Source organism: Crocuta crocuta, unplaced genomic scaffold, assembly GCF_008692635.1.
Source record: "Crocuta crocuta isolate KB4526 unplaced genomic scaffold, BGI_CrCroc_1.0 scaffold5, whole genome shotgun sequence".
Taxonomy (NCBI): Eukaryota; Metazoa; Chordata; class Mammalia; order Carnivora; family Hyaenidae; genus Crocuta; species Crocuta crocuta.
The window spans coordinates 1,127,083-1,144,183 of record NW_027530500.1 but is presented as its reverse complement, the minus strand read 5'-3'; the positions used below and the strand labels follow the sequence as shown (position 1 = coordinate 1,144,183).

The 17,101-nt window shown below is 40.7% G+C and overlaps 2 protein-coding genes across 8 annotated transcripts in view; both read right to left on the bottom strand.

Moving 5' to 3' along the window:
- SAP130 (Sin3A associated protein 130) overlaps positions 1 to 16,199 on the bottom strand; it is an 81,121-nt gene extending 64,922 nt beyond the window's left edge. For 6 of the 7 annotated variants that reach the window (XM_077766734.1, XM_077766736.1, XM_077766737.1 and 3 more), the window contains exons 1-6: positions 16,085 to 16,199; positions 7,888 to 8,123; positions 7,015 to 7,173; positions 5,730 to 5,841; positions 4,147 to 4,271; positions 2,396 to 2,520 (exon numbers count right to left, since the gene is read on the bottom strand). In XM_077766734.1, coding sequence (XP_077622860.1) covers positions 2,396 to 2,520; positions 4,147 to 4,271; positions 5,730 to 5,841; positions 7,015 to 7,173; positions 7,888 to 8,123; positions 16,085 to 16,196 — 869 coding nt within the window. In that variant the 5' untranslated portion in view covers positions 16,197 to 16,199. The remainder of the gene's footprint in view (positions 1 to 2,395; positions 2,521 to 4,146; positions 4,272 to 5,729; positions 5,842 to 7,014; positions 7,174 to 7,887; positions 8,124 to 16,084) is intronic. The other variant, XM_077766739.1, reaches the window with a different exon arrangement.
- The window catches only part of POLR2D (RNA polymerase II subunit D), a 450,734-nt gene that overhangs the window by 160,100 nt on the left and 273,533 nt on the right, over positions 1 to 17,101 (bottom strand). The gene's annotated exons all lie outside the window — the stretch shown is intronic.

The following is a 17,101-nucleotide window of genomic DNA, read 5'->3' as shown; positions in this document are numbered from 1 at the left end:
TTTTAAATCGTAACTTTCAAATTTCCTTATACTGTCTGAATATATTATTTTTTTTTTAAGTTTGTTCACTTATTTTGAGAGAGAGAATAAGAAAGTAAGCACAAGGGAGAGGGAGAGAATCTTGAGCAGGCTCTGTGTTGTCAATGTAGAGCCCAACATAGGGCTCAATCCCATGAACCATGAGATCATGACCTGAGCTGAAATCAAGAGTTGGGGCACTAAACAAACTGAGCCACCCAGGCGCCCCTGAATATATTAACTTCTTAAAGGTAATACAAAATTAAAATGAACAACATATAGTTTATCTTATGTTGGGCAGTTGTGTCTCTCTATACCTCAGGCAATATTTTAAATTATCAAAAAGTAAAGTATGCTCATTTTACTGCAGAGGAAACTAAGGATCAGGATGTTGAGAAACTTGTCTAATATCACATAGCTAGTGAATGACAGAGCTACTGATTAAATATAAGTCCAAAGCACTCTTCTACATTTAAGTTACTTTCTTCAGAGTTCTGCTCCAGGCCCTATCCTCACTCTATTTATTCCCCCTGGAACGATTCATACCTCCAACCCTGACCTGTAGCCCACAGGCTGATGACTTCCAAACCCATTATCTCTGGCACTGACATCTCTTCAACCACTTGCTGACAACAGCTACTTGACTGTTGCATGGATAAACTCAGTATCCCAAAAGTCAAAATTATTTCTAAAATGTGCTTTCTTTGTTTCCTTTTTATTCACTTGGTCAAACAAGGAAAAAACCAAGTAGGCATCTAGACTCCCTCTTCCTCACCACTCTGCCCTGCCTCCAGCTGGTAATCAAGACTTATGGATGGTCTCCACTCTCACAGCTTTGGTCTTCATGCCTACTATGCCTTCTTTTGTTCAGTGAATAACTTCTTGTGTATACTGTCAAAGGCAACACATAACCAAAGGTATGAATCAAGAAAGACCTCCTGGCAAGACTCACATCCCACTGTCTCCCCCCAGCTTTCATGCCCTTCCCACAATATGGTTTGGGATCAGGAGGTCAAATACCATCATGTCTGCACCCAACGGTGTCATTCCTTAGAGGCACTACAGATTATTCCTCATCAACCAGACTTTATCCCTGTATGTCTCTGTCCATCTCTCCCTTTTCAGATCTTTCCCTTTTCAGATACCCAAACCTTCCAATACAGCCTGGAGACTTACAGTCCATCTCTAGCAAAATTCCCTACATCCTCAGTCACTACTTCTTGACCTAATGAATCTCAGTTCTCCCCTGAGGATACTGCTTCCCCCTTCAGCACTCTCACCTGAGGAGACATTTTCTCTCTTCTAAACCTCTTCCCCATATATGGTTTTCCTAAATTATCTCCTTCAGAACTCTTCCCTGGACAGCAAACTCACCTATTAACCTATCTCAACACCTCCACTTCAGTGCTCGGAAGTCAATACCATCCTCCAGTGCCCAAAACCAATCAGGAATTCTTCCCCCCAAACCCCCTCCTCCCACTGTCCTTCATTGCACGTTACTGCAGCGTCACCTTCCTAGCTACACACCCTCCTAGCTACACAACTAGCAGGGTCAAAATCCTGACTCTTCTTGTTCTCTCACTGCCCCTATGTAATTCTTCAGAAATCCTCAACCAACTTCAAAACTCTATTCTAGATCTAACAAGGTTCCATCTCCAGGAATCCTCTCTCCTGGGTTCCCAACACACCTTTCTAAACCATCTCTCCATTTCCCACTTTGCCTCTCCACAGCAGCCAGGCTGATCCACCCAAAACTTCAGACCATGATGCTGCTCTGCTCAAAACTCTTGTAAGGCTTCCCGCTGCACCCCAGCAAAGTCTAAATCTGTAAAGGGCTCCCTAAGGTCTTAAGTGACATGGAGACCCTGTTCCCTCCTAAAATAACCTCTTGCCGCTCTTCTCCCATCAGCCTCTTGCTTCTCCTTAGGCATAGCAAACACACTTTGATCTCGAGGTTTTGGCACTTACTGTTCCCACTGCTTAGAATGTTCTTTTCCAACACACCCATGTGGCTCACTTCATTACGCCTTTCAATTTTCTGCTCCAATCTGTTCTTATCAACAGTCCTTCTGGATCACCTGACATGAAGCAGGAAGCCTCCACTGCCTAACCCGTCACTCCAAATCCCACTCTAATTTTTCCCAAAAGCACTTTTCACCACCTCAAACACTTTGTTTTTGTGTTTCCAGCCCCTAAAAATAGAAACTCTATGAGGGCAGGAATTTCTGGTTGTTCACTGCTTTACCTTCAGTATCTAGAACACTACAGAGCTCATCAAAAAGCACTCAATGAGTATTTACTGAAGTAAATGAAAGGATGAAGGAAAGAAAGGAAAAAGGTAAAGAAGGAGGGCTTGATCTTTAAACCCCAAATATACCTAAGCGCTGAATCAGTAGCATGTGCTGCTGTTGTAGTAATGACTGGAGACTGAGCTCTGGTGGCTGAGACAGTTGCTACCACAGCAGGAGGGATGGTATTAGAGGTGGTCACAGGTGGACGAGACTACAGAGAAGAGAAAAAATATTTCATTTAAAACAAAAAGCAAAATAAAATACAATAAGCCAAACACTGTTAGTGTAATTTAAAGCTTGAGCATCCAAATGAGTATGTTTGTGTTCAAATGAAAGGAAGTTCTTACCATTCTAAGGAATTCTCTGTTCAGAATTTTCAGACCAAAAGTCAGAATTACAAAAAAAATTCCCTATTTTGGCTGGGTAGAGTATATAAATTCCTCCTTTCCAAATATGACTGTATTCAACATTTTATCCTATTAAGGAGAATAGGGACCTAACCCTTCAGATCTAGAGTGCCCACAGATTTGCTATTGGTTATGCCACAGACATTGTACACTCCCACACAGCCAAGGGCTTTCCACAGAGGGCTCCAAGCCGTCGGATGGAGCCGCTGGCTGTCGGGCCCTCTCAGCCAGCAAACCCACAAAAACAGCATTTGCCTATGGAAGATTCAGGGTGCCCAGCTGCTCTCTGGCATTTTCACATGGATGTACTTCTCTTACTTTCCTTACACTACATTTGCATATAAAACCTTCACCAAACAAGTTCCACCCTGGGCTTCTCCTGCTTGTCTGCTGTCAATTATGTCGATCATCTGAGCTCTTGAATAGTCTCTTTCTTGACCCTGATACATGCAGTTCCATCTGCAAATGCTGCTCATTCTAGATCTGCTTCATATCTCCAGGACTTCGATCAGCAGCGTCTATGCTGACTGCTACCGCTTGTTGTCTCACACCAGGATCATTACACTAGCTTTAGAACTCCTTGCTTGGGTTCTTTCTCCTATCCTTCCTGTATACCATTTATACTTCAGGGGCTGAAGGAGTCTCCCAATGTATTCTGTTAGCCACAAAGACCTCTTATTCTGTTTTAAATGGAAAACTCTAGGTTGTAAATGTACTACCCAGTGTCCTACTCAGCATCCTTCCTGATTGTGTTAAACCCAGTGGTTCCATATATGTGATCAGTGTGGGCCCCAAAAGTATCTGAACTTTCATCTACTGTGATTCAGCTACATTAATCTTTCAAAGAGATTTCTGTGATCTCATGTCACTATGTTCAAAAAACTTAGTGGCTCTCTGCTGCTTATAAAATCAAGCTTATACTCTGTATCTCTGAGCTCTGAATTTAGAGACCTCACAACATCTCCTCACAACACACTACACCACAGATTTCCTTAGAAAAAAGTGGAAAGGCACAGACTCTCTTTCCTGAAAAGCATACACACATGTATTACAAAGACGTGCACAAAGTATTTAGGGGATCATAAGTCCCCATCTGAATTAAACCTCTGTTCTGGCTTCCCTTTACTGAACCCAGCACACATGCGCCGCCCTCTTCCTTGCCACTGTGCACAGTATTGCTCCCCTTCGCTGCCTCTTCACTTCTCTGAGGCTCCCACTACACCCGTCCCAGCAACAGCTTCCCGCAGCCCCGCTCTTCTAAATCTCTATGGCTGATCGGATCACACTGTATAGAACTCAACCTTCTGGACATCTTGGCGACTAGATCAAAAGTCACTTGAGGTCAAAGGACTCTCCCAGGCTCTAGCAGAGTCAAGAACTCAGAGCGGGCACTTCATACTCGCTGGCTGATCGCCCACAAGCTGACGTGCCTGGATAGGTTGGTGAATGATGTGCTGTACTGCCGGCTGAGCTGTGGCAGCATTTGGCAACTGGGAAGTCGGCCGCAGGACCGTGGTCACTTTAGAACTGGACATCACAGCAGCTGCGGCTGCACCTGGGAAAAATTGCTTTCATTAGTAGGGGTTATGGGCTCACCATTTAAACACCAATTATAGGTCCTACGAAAAGAATGCAAATACTTTCTAAAACTCAGTAGGTCAGTAATTTAGCTGACGTGCTGTATGTATACTTCCCTTTCATCACTTGCAAAATTTAAAAAAAAACCATGCATTCAAGGGTTGTGATTTGATAAGATTAATCATCTCTATTGCTTCTTCAAGGACATTATTAAGTGAAAGTGTTTTCTATTTCTTTAACGGCAAGGATGCAGCAGAGCAGCACATGCTGAATAGCACAGCGTGGTGCCGCTGCCTTCGTTTAGGCCAAGGCTCCAGCAGTTTCACCACCAGAGAGCTCACCTGAATTACCACTGCCTTTGCACCGTCAAATACAGGGAAATGAGGCCTTAGTATTTTCACGAAAATAGTTCTGATCTCACACAGACCACCCTTGCAAACTGTGAACTTCGTCCTGGGAACCAGTGGTATGTTATGACCATGTAAACCTAGTTTTGTACTTGTTAGCTTGATTTTGCCAACAATGGTTTTACACTCTTCAATATAAGGCTATAATTTCTGATCAAGCAGTTGAAAAAAAAGTCGTTAAATTTAATACTTGACAACTTATCAGAACTTAACTGTAAGAATAAATTCATCTTATGGCTATGTTACTTGAGTTACCGTTATCACTAAACTTTAAAAACATTCAGTATTCAACTTAGCAATGAGAAAGAACGAAATCCTGTCATTTGCAGCACTGTGGATGGAACTGGCGGGTGTTATGCTGAGTGAAATAAGTCAGCCAGAGAAAGACAGATACCATATGTTTTCACTCATGAGGGTCTTGAGAGACGTAACAGAAGATCATGGGGAAAGAAAGGGGGAAAACAGTTACACACAGAGAGAAAAGGGGGCAAACCATAAGAGACTCTTAAATATTGAGAACAAACTGAGGGTTAATGGAGGTGGGGGAGAGGGGAAAATGGGTGATGGGCATGGAGGAGGGCATCTGTTGGGATGAGCACTTGGTGTTGTACGGAAGCACTGAATCTCGGGAATCTATCCCAAAACCAAGAGAATACTTTACACACTGTATGTTAGCCAATTTGACAACAAATTTTAAAAAATCAGCATTGTTGATTGTGACTTTCTTCCAAAATTCAAGACCATTTTGGATTATCAGACGTTTGAGGAGTTCCCCATTATAAAGGACAATCTTTAGACCAAACTAAAAATCTGAATGGTTTTTAACTTTACACCCAAAAGCATACACATGCTTGTTAAGATGTGACTATAATTAGACCGTGCCAAAAGTGTGTATTGCTCTAAGTTTATTTCTGTTGTCCTGTAACTTTAATAAGCTGATCTAGATACATTTTTTGTTACCATATCTCTTACCAAATGTGTGTCTGCCAATGCATTTTGAGAATTTGAACAAAACGTACAGTTTTTACCTCGAGGTAAATGAGAAGCTCCAATGTGAAGAGGGGGCCCAGGAGCATTGCTGCGGATAATAGACATCTGTACATTTGTGGTCATGATATGATGCAGGTTACTGGGATGTCCCTGCAAGAAATAGGACGTAACGTTATTTTCATGTGCTTGGTCTTAGCCAATGATGCTTAGCCATTGCTTCTAGGAGTTCGGCTGCCTCCAAATGTGGGTCAGGGTGCTCCTTTTAGACAGTGAGTACCCCAAGGGAAAGGATGTTTAGCTTTCTTTAAACCACATGATGACCCATGCCAGTAGGCATGGGGTAAGTGACTGTCAGGGCACATCAACTGCCTTGAGTCACTATAATCAGGGAGCCACGGTAGGTGCTGGATCTCTAACAGATACACTTGTCTGTGCCCACTTTGGGACACTCTCATCTTCAATTAGTCTTTCACACTTGTCCTTTCTGCCTTGGCCAAAAGCTTATTGTTTTCCTAGTCTATTTTCCTTATGTGCCACTGCATTCGTCCACTCTTCGTGCTGTACAGGACTTCTCAGGAAATGTCAGTTAGCACCCAGCAGGTACTCCCCGACAGTTCCACAACTCCCCCTTCCTCACAGGCTCCCAACTCTGAGGCCAGTGATTCCCGTGTGGGGGTCCCAGTACTCTGGGAGTACTCAGCAGTATAAGAGAGGAAAAAGAATATATAGTGTCTTCTTGGAATACCAATATTTTTTTATCTTGAAAATTTGAACGGAAAGTTTTCATATTCAGGTTTTCTCACTGGTCAGTAATTCAAAATATTTAAATAAATCTTATACATATTACAGAATAGAATTTCAGCAAAAAATGTAAGCTAAAACATGAGACTACAAAATAAGTGCTCACAACTGGTGAGCTGCTTGAGGGCACCTGCTAGGCACCTGAGAGACACACCATCATTCTGCTCAGGGAAAAACCCTAGAGAAGCACTGCCGCCACGAGGCTGTTCCCACCCCCAAAGCTAACCAAGGACAAGTGGACTCTGGGCCCCTCGAGCATATGGACTGCCTCATCTACACTTGTCTCTCACACATAGCACATGCCCAATACAGACTGGCCAAATGACCAAGACCCCAGTGCGTGTTGGTGTTACTCCCTGCAGATATCCCTCTCTCTCAAACTTACTATCCTCCCCTTGCAGAGATCAGTGATTTTAATTTTTTTATTTTGTACAGTGCCTAATGTACTGCTGGCATTCAATAAATAATGATCAACAGATTGGCATCTCAGTCTGAAAATCAGCAAATTAAGAGGAAAAAAACCTGTTGTCCACTGATTGTTGCCACAGGAATGGCTGAAGCTTGAGGGATGCTACTCTCCATGGTAACGGTAGCCTGCCCTGGAACCTTGGGGGGGAGTGACAAGGTAGAAGGTGGAGCAGGAGCAATGGGACGGCTAGGCATGGTGGGCTTCGGGGGCGGCTGCGAACAGAAAACCATACGAAACAGATCAACAGCTTTTTACGAGTGATGCATTTCATTCTATTGTTAAAAAGTACACAAATCAAACCTGGAGAGTGCCAGGAAAGATCCAAAAGCCTTATATTTTATCTCTTAGCATCACAGCTCTTCCACTCAAGTACCGGCATTGCCATTTTACAGATGAGGGAGCATACAAAGCAAGGCTATGGCACTTGCTCCAAGCCACACAGACAGTAAAAACTGGAGCTGGGACTGAAGCCCAGACCTGGACAGCTCTCAGCCCACATTCTTTCTTCTATACAACGCTGCATCCCAAGTTTGGGCGGAAGTAAACAAAACTCTCAGTAACTAAAACATAGTGACAAGGTAATATACAAGGCGATATTCTCAGATAGCCCCAAATTAGTAAGCTTTAAAACAAAACCTTGGAGAAGAGTGCCACTCCAAGATAAAATCTAAGTCAGCATGCCCATTAACTGAATGAAGTCAACGTCAAAACAGGTACTAGAAAAGATCCTGTGATGCCAACTGCCCAGCGGCACAAGACTAGGCACTGCAGAATAGCAGAGCTCTGGGTCACAGAGAAGAGCTGAATTGATGGGTCAAAAAACACTGGGATCCTGGATACCGCCTAAGACTCTGTGAATGCTGTCAGGAATATTAGCCAGTCCTTAGCTGTGTGGTTCAACGGGAAATTTTAACCCTCTCCATTACCTTCATAAGTCCCTCCGAAAAGGAGAGTGGCACTGCTGGCGTCAGATGTGCTGGTGGGGCTGTCACTGTGACGGGGGTGCCCGATGCAACAGCATGGTGAGTAGACAACATCTGCACCTGTGGATAGGGCCTTACCACAACAGGCTCTTGCTTCTCTTCGCGGGACTGGAGGGAGCTGCTGGAACTCATGTGCTCCCTGGCAGTGACTTCAGCCTCTCGACTAGATTCATCGTTGACTAGTAAGGACATGAAGGGAGAAACAGCATGTCATGTGCTTTCAATGTTAATTAATACAAATGAATTAAACAGCACATACAAGAGTGGCACTTGCAGCCAAGTGTCAGGATTGACAAGCTGACCATTTCCTTGTGAGATTTTCCTAACAAACAGAATTTGGGCAATGGTTCCCCTAACAGATAGCAAACCCAAGAGCCACCCCTATGGAACTCAGGACTTGTTTTGGACATTGTGGCTTTTCCACTCCCGTGAACAATGGGCCTGATATCTAAAATGATCTCAGGGGAGCCTGGGTGGCTCAGTCAGTTAGGAGTCTGACTCTGGTTCAGCTCATGATTTCATGGCTCATGAGTTCGGGCCCACATTGGGCTCTGTGCTGACAGCTCAGAGCCTAGAGCCTGCTTCAGATTCTGTGTCTCCCTTTCTATCCCTCTCATACTCACACTTTGTCTCTCTCTCAAAAATAAACATTAAAAAAAATTAAAAAAAAAAAATCTCAAACAGTTGGAAGAGCAATGCAAGACCGGATGCTTGCTTGCTTGCTTTGTCTTTCTTTCTTTCTTTTTAAAATGTTTTTTATTTATTTCTGAGAGAGAGAGAGAGACAGTATGAGCAGGGGAGGGTCAGAGAGAGAGGGAGATACAGAATCTGAAGCATGCTCCTGGCTCTGCGCTAGCTGTCAGCACAGAGCCCGATGCGGGGCTCGAACCCACAAACTGTGAGATCATGACCTGAGCTGAAGTCGGATGCTTAACTAACTGAGCCATCTAGGTGCCCCCAGGATGCTTTCACTTAAGGTATTTATTTAAAAAGTCATAAAAACCTAACATTAAAAAGATAATATAAATATTCTTAAGCCCAGGAACACAAAGCTTTTCAAAACAAATTTCCTACAAAACAAACATGGAGATCTCTATCATTATTACAATCCTATCATTATTATACACACCTTCTGAAACTCAATTCCACTTGCACGAATGTATCCTATAAGATACATAGCATGTGTGTAAAATGACTTGTGTACAAGATACATAGCATGTGTGTAAAAATGACTTATGTACAACATTTTTATTCCAGTAAAGGAATTTTTAAAACCTATGTGTCTATCAACAGGTGACTGGATGTATAAATTGTGGTATACTCCCACAATAGACTACTGACCATGGAACTATAAAAACAGAACAAGGAAGCTTCTTAGGTATTCTTATTAAAAACTGATAATGTGTTATGCAAAAACATATAATATATGAAGGAAAAAAGTAAGGGATAGAACAGTGAAGAAGTACTCATATATGCCTTAAGATAACTCCCAAAGCATCTTGATTTCTTCATGGGAAAGACAGTAGATTCTGAGAGAACAGGGATAGGAGAGATACTTCTCACTGTATACTCTCTCTTTGGGAATTCTGGACCATAACAACATGTAACTATTTAAAAACAATTAAAAAAAAAACAATTTAAAAATAGAGGGAGTTCAAGCCCCACATTGGGCTCTGTGCTGACAGTGTAGAGCCTGCTTAAGATTCTCTCTCTCTGCCCCTCGCATGCATGCTTTCTCGCTCTCTCACAATATATAAATAAACTTAAAAAAAATGAAATTCCACTGCATAGATATATCATAGCTTTTTTAAGCATTCTATCACTGATGGGCTTTTAGGTTATTTCTAAATTTTTGCTATTATCAACAATTCTGGGATAAACCACATATGTATTTTTAGTTCCTGTCCAATGATTTCCTCAGGAAAAAAATTTGAGTACAGGTGTTATGTGAAAAGACAGATGTGTATTTTGCGTATGTTGATTTTTCTCCCTGGTCATTCAGATTTTTTTTACTTTTAAAATCACTTTATTGATGTACAACTTACATACAATAAAATGGCTAATTCTGAAACCAGAGACTGTTCAACAAGTTTTGTTTTATTTTGTTTTTACATTATTAACCAACAGGCTAGGAACAGAATGACTGGGTCAAATGGCAAGTAAATGTTTAACTTTATAGGAGACTGACAAAATACCTTCCAAAGTGGTTGTATCATGTCACAGTCCAGTGGTTTCAGGTTCTAGCAGCTCCTCATCCTCACAATTCTTGATACAAAGACATTCTAGTGGGTGAGTATCTAGCAGGGCTCTCACGGGGCTTTTAGTTGGCACTTCCACGAGGACTGGTGGTATGGAACTTCTTTTCATGTGATCACAGGCCATACATAAACACCTTCCTTTGTGAAGTGTATGTTTCTATATTTTGTCCATTTTTTTAGTCAATCAGTTTTACTGAGGTATAATTTACATATAAAATCCACTAATCCTTCGTATAAAATTAGATGGATTTTTGCAGGAGTGTACAGTACTATAACCACAATACAATCACGATAGAGAACATTTCCCATTACTCTCACAGGTTCATTCATGCCCCTTTGCAGTCAGTTCCCTCCCTCAGACCCACCTACCCCTTAGAAAACATTAATTTGCTTTCTAACACTATAGCTTTGTGTTTCCTGGAATTTCATACAAATAGAATCATATAATATGTGGTCCTTTCTGTCTGTTTCTTTCTCTTAGCACAGTCAGCCCCTGAACAACATGGATTTGAAATGCACAGCTGGACTTATACATGGTTTATGATATAGTATGGTGTCGTAAATGATTTTTTCTTCCTTATGCTGTTCTTTTTTCATTTAATTTACTTATTTTAGAAAGAGAGAGAGGCCACATGTGTGCTTAAGCAGGCTCCACGCTTAGCATGGAGCCCGACACGGGCACTGATCCCACAACCCTGGAATCATGACCTGAGCTCAAATTAAGAATCACACAGTCAACCTACTGAGCCACCCAGGCACACCTTTTCCTTAGATTTTCTTTTATAACATTTTCTTTTTCCTAGCTTACTTCATTATAGAAATACAGTCTACTATATATAAAACACAAATATGTATTAATTGATTGGTTATGTTATCAGCAAGGCTTCCACTCAACATTGGGCTATTAGTAGTTAAGTTTTGGGGGAGTCAAAGTGATACTCAAATTCTTGACTCACAGAGATCAGGGACCCTAACTCTCAGGTTGTTTCAGGGTTAACTGTATAATGTTTTTGAGGTTCTTCATCTGTGTTATTTTATATACTAGCAGTCTGTTCCTTTTTACTGTTGAGTAGTTTTCCACCATACATATAGACCAAATTTTATCTGGTCACCAGCTGATAAATAATGGGTTGTTTTCAGTTAATGGCTATTATGAAAATTGCTTCTAGGAGCACTGAAGTATGAGTCTTTGAACAAACATTTCCATTTATCTTGGGTAAATATCTAGGAATAGGATTGCTAGGTTGTATGGTTAAGTTTATATTTAACTTCATAAGATACTGCCAGTTTTCCAAAGTAGCTAGATTTGGCATTCTCAATAAGAAGGTATGAATTCTACTTGCTCCACAAACACATCAAATTGGTCTTTTAATTTTAGTCAGTATAGTGGATATGTAGTATTTTCTGTGGTTTAGTTTGCATTGCCCTGAGGATACAATTGAGTATCTTTTATGTGCATACTGGACATTACTATAGTGTGTCTGGTAATTGGTCTATTCAAGCATCTTGCCCATTAAAAAAGAATCAGGGTGTCTCAAATAGGAAAAGCTATTGAGTTACAAGAGTTCTTTATATATTTAGGAAAGAAGTCCTTTGCAGATGTATTTATTTAAATATCTTTTCAATCTGTGGCTTGCATTTTTGTTAATGGTGTCTTTTGAAGAGTAGACATTTTTAATTTTGATGAAGTACAACATATCACAGTTGTTTCTTTCATAAAGTGTTTTTTGTGACGTAAACAAGTTTTGTTCACCCCAAGGTCATAAGCAGTTTCCATGTTTTCTGTTAGAAATTTTAAGTTTTATATTTAGGTCCATAATGATACACTGTGAGTTAATTTTTGTGTATGGCGAAAGTAAAGGTCAAAGTTCATTTTCTCCATATGGATATTCTGGTGTTCAAGCACTATTTTGTTGAAAAGCCTATCATTTCCCTACTGAATTATCTATCTGCTTTTGTCAAAAATCAGTTGACCATTATTATGTATGAGTCTATTTCTGGATCCTCTATATTTTTATCTTTATGCCAATACTACACTGTCTTGCTTGGTGTAAATTACACTAAGTCTTAAAGTAATGGAGTAGAATCTTCCAACTGTCTTTTCTTTTTAGGGGATATCAAAATTGCTTTGGCTATTGTAGAAAGATCCTTTGGTTTACACATAAATATAGATTCAAGCTGGCAAGTTTTACAAAAGGACATGATGGGATTTTCATTAGGATTTTTAAAAAATCTACACATCCCTTTGGATCTATTATCTTAAAAAATATTGAGTGTTCCAATCCATAAGCATGATTGATCATTTCATTTATCTAGGTTTAAAAAAATTTTCTTTAATGTTTATTTATTTTTGAGAGAAACAGAGAGTAAGGGAGGGAGGGTCAGAGAGAGAGGGAGACACAGAATCTAAAGCAGACTCCAGGCTCTGAGCTGTCAGCACAGAGCCTGATGTGGGGCTCGAACTGGCATACCAGGAGATCATGACCTGAACAGATGTCAGCTGCTTAACTGACTGAGCCACCCACGCACCCCATTTTTATCTAGGTTTTTAATTATTCTTAGCCATGTTTTTCATAGGTTTTTAACACTAAGTCTTACACACATTTTGTTAATTTATCCTAAGTATTTTGTAGGTTTTTTTTGATGCTACTGTAAATGACATTTAAAAAATTTCATTGTTCAAAAAACTTGCTAGTATTTAAAAATATAATTGGTTTTTATACATTGAACTTTTATCCTGCAACCTTTACAAATTTCGATTAGTTCTAACAGCTTTTGAAAGACATTCTTTAGGATTTTTTCTTTTTTATTTGTTTTGAGAGAGAGAGAACGAGAGAGCATGTGTGCGCACTCATGAATGTAAGCTGGGAGAGGCAGATAATCCCAAGTGAGTTCTGTGCTGTCAGCACAAAGGAGCCTGACGCAGGGCTCGATCTCACTAAGAGTGAGATCGAGACCTGAGCCGAAATCAAGAATTGGGCTGTCAACTGACTGAGCCACCCAAGCGCTTTTTTTCCTTTAAAAGATTAAAAAAACATTTTTTTAAAGTAACCTCTACACCCAATGCAGACCTCGAACTTACCACCCCAAGATGAAGAGTCACATCTTCATCTGACTTAGCCAGCTAGATCCCCTAGTGTTTTCTTTATATATGATGTTGTGAACCTTCCCTATTATCCAAACAGATTTTCCCATAATTAAAATTTTAAGGGTATGGACAATAATTGTCCCCAAACCTATTTGTCCAGGAAAACTTTGATTTTTGACAATTTCATTAAGATATAATGTACTGACCATTTCCTATTAAGCTCTTTTTAAAATAATTTATCATTCCCTTCCAAATAGCTTATTTTTACCTGAAAAGAATCCTGAAAGGGTAGTTAAGAACACGAGCTGTAATCTATACTTCTGAGTTTTGAACATGTACTTGAAATCCTGACATGCTTAGGATCCTAAATAACTACTTCTGATAAAAGCAATGGGAAATATAGAGAAAATATGTAACTCCTTATGGAAAACTTATTTTCTTCTCTGAGAGCAATTGAAGAAAAAAAACACACACTATTCACAGGTAAAATAATGGACAATTTTGGTTTAAGACAATGATCTCCTTCTCAACAAAATCTGAGGCAATTATTGCTAATTGACACCATTTTTAATAAGCAGCATAATTCTTTGCAAACAGACACTCAAAAAATATTCCCTTTAAGCTATGTTCCTTTTTTTTTTTTGGATAAGTTTATTTATTTATTTTGAGAGAGAGAGACAGTGTGTGTGCAAGTCAGGGAGGGGCGAAGGAGAAAATCCCAAGCCAGCCTGCACTCTCAGTGCAGAGCCTGATGCAGGGCTTGAACTCATGAACCATGAGATCATGACCTGTGCCAAAGCTGGACACTTAACTGACTGAGCCACCCAGATGCCCTTAAGCTATGCATCTTTAAATTATTCTATGAATTTATATCAAAGAGAAAATACTGTCAAAAATATTTATTAAGAAGCAAAGAACTTTAAGGGGCTCTGTAAGGACTTGACACCACTACTTTGTGTCCTACAACGTAGCAAGTATAGCAAATACAAAGGTACACAATGTGACCATGGTTCCAGCCTTCATTCTAGGAGGTCCTACCCCTGACTTGCAGATGATGGGAGTCAGTAAACATCTCGAAAGTGACATCTGAGATGCAACCTCAAGAACAGGAATTAATCAGGTAAGTAAGTGTGAAAAGGAAGACGGAGGACTGTGGCAAAAGAAATAGAATGTATAAAGTCTCAAAGTCAAGAAAATTGGGAACTTTCTGTCATTCATTTAGAAAATGAGTAGCTACTATTAAGCAGGAGACATAAAGTAGCTTAAAGTTACTTCAAGTCTAAAGAGAACTGAAATAAATTTTAACCAAAAAAAAAGTTGGCAGGAGGGAAGCAAAGGGATAATGAGGGTGAAACACTAGACAAAGGGTCTAGCTCACAGAGAGAGCAGACAGTGGTGCCATTTACCATGATAAGGAACTTAGGAAGCAGGAGGTGAAGAAAAGGGAATAGAAAAAGAAATACTTTACTTTGCAATGTCATCTTTTTACTTGACAGCTATAGAGAAGAAGACCCCTTGAAGGAGTTCCTCAACTTCAGCACTACTGACTGGACTGGATACCTTAGTGGGGCAGAGGGGGCTCCAAGACCCATTCTGGATGTTTAGCAGCATCCTTGGCCTTTACATATCAGGTGCCAATAGCACCCTCTAGTTGTGACAACCAAAAATGTATCGAGACATTGCCAAATGTTCCCTGGTATGCAAAATCATCCCTGCTGAGGACCACTGATCTGCAGCACCCAAAGGGTACACAACTAAAACCTAACTGCCCATATGTGTATATGTATTCAGTTGATCTTTGAACAGTGTAGGGGTTAGGTGATGGCCACACCTGCAGTCAAAAATCTGCACATAACTTTTGATTCCTTAAAAGCTTAACTGCTAAGTCTATTGTTGATTGGAAACTTTGCCTACAACAGTTGATTAATACATACTTTGTATGTTATATGTATTATATATTACATTCTTGTAATAAAGGAAGCTACAGGGAAAAAATGCTATTAAGAAAATCATAAGGAAGAGGTGCCTGGGTGGCTCGGTCAGTTGAGTGGCCCACTCTTGATTCTGGTTCAGGTCATGATGTCACGGTTGTGAGATTGAGCGCTGCTTTGCACCCTACACTAACAGCAAGAACCTACTTGGGATTCTCTTTCTCCCTCCCTCTCTCTGCCCTTCTCCCACGGGTACATACTTTCTGTCTCTCAAAATAAATAAATAAGTTTTCAAAAATTTTTAAAAAATAATTAAAAAAAGAAAATCATAAGGAGGACGAAATACATTTACAATACTTTAGGCATTAAATAAAGGAGAACACACCAATATACTTAAAATATAGTTCTTGTAGAAATGCTTAAAGTAGGTTTCCAGTATACTCTAGTATATGTGAAAGAATTAAAAAAGGAATTTAAAAAACCTTGTTTAGAGTTGTAATATATCCTTTCTTCAAATTCGATGACCCAGTATTTACTAAAATCCCACAAGGAATTTGCTAATTTTTAAATGACAAAACTGGCTATATTCTTTTTTTTTTTTTAATCTTTGTTTAGTACTGAGAGAGAAGGAGAGTCCAGCAGGGGAGGGTCAGAGAGAGAGGGAGACACAGAATCTGAAGCAGGCTCCAGGCTCTGAGCTAGCTGTCAGCACAGAGCCCGACGCGGCTCTTGAACCCACAAGCTATGAGATTATGACCTGAGCAGAAGCTGGACGCTTAACCGCCTGAGCCACCCAGGCGCCCCCCAGAACTGGCAATGTTCTTAGAGCAAGCAGCAATATAGGAGAACATCACATATCTCACCTGTGGCAGCTGGGTTTATCAATCCTGCAGAACCACTGTTTGCAATCTGGGAAGGAGCCTGGCTTAGCCCAGTGGATGGGGTTCCTAACCGAGGAAACTGTTGAGAACTCATTTCCACCTGCAGTGCATACAGTCATGTGGTTATTACTAAATTCTCACGTTAGAATCAATAATGAGAAATTAAAGCATCTCCAGTACCTACACTTCCCCCTAAAGAAGCAAAGGCAGCATCATCCACCTAGAACAATTTTTTGTGATCAATATACAGTGAAGAAGTAGTCTAAATTCTCTTGAAATTTTAATGGACATAGGTTCAATAACAAAATCATCTGTGTGGTGTTTGGGGATACTATGACACTCCATAAATGCTTACAGCTTACTACTCTCTAAAAAACCGACACTGAATCGTGTACAACAGCCACACGACAGGTATTAACACCATACACACACATATATATATACATCTGTATAAAGTTTTATGGAAAATGGCATGTCCCTTTGAAAGACTGAAGCTCACACCAAGGTGACAACTGTCAGAGGAGGAATCTGAGGGAAAATGCCTTGTTCTAGGAAATCAGAAACCTTACATCAAGACCTACTCCAAAAGGAACTCTCAAATGATTTTATGCACAGGCCTCGGTTTACCGATTTCCTCCCCCTTTTTTCTCACAGACCCTCCCACTAAGCCAGAAGGACCAGAGATCTTCACCACTTTCTCTAAAATCGACCCCCCAATTTCTCCTCAAGAGCTCTACCGATATTTCGATTCGCATGCAACCCCACCCCCACCCCAAAGCCCCCCTCTGAGATCGGAGAACACAGGTTTCCAGAGACACTTCGGGTGTCTGAGACTCTCCGGGGAGAGGGAGGACGGCATTCTAGAGAGACCCAGGACAAGCGGTGTGCCTCTTTACCTGCAGCCGCCGCCCGCCGCCCGCACCTCCCGCTTCCATCTCGCCTGGCTGGGGGTGCCGCGGGGGGCCCATCTCGGTGGCAGCGTTGGGCTCCGGGGTCGTG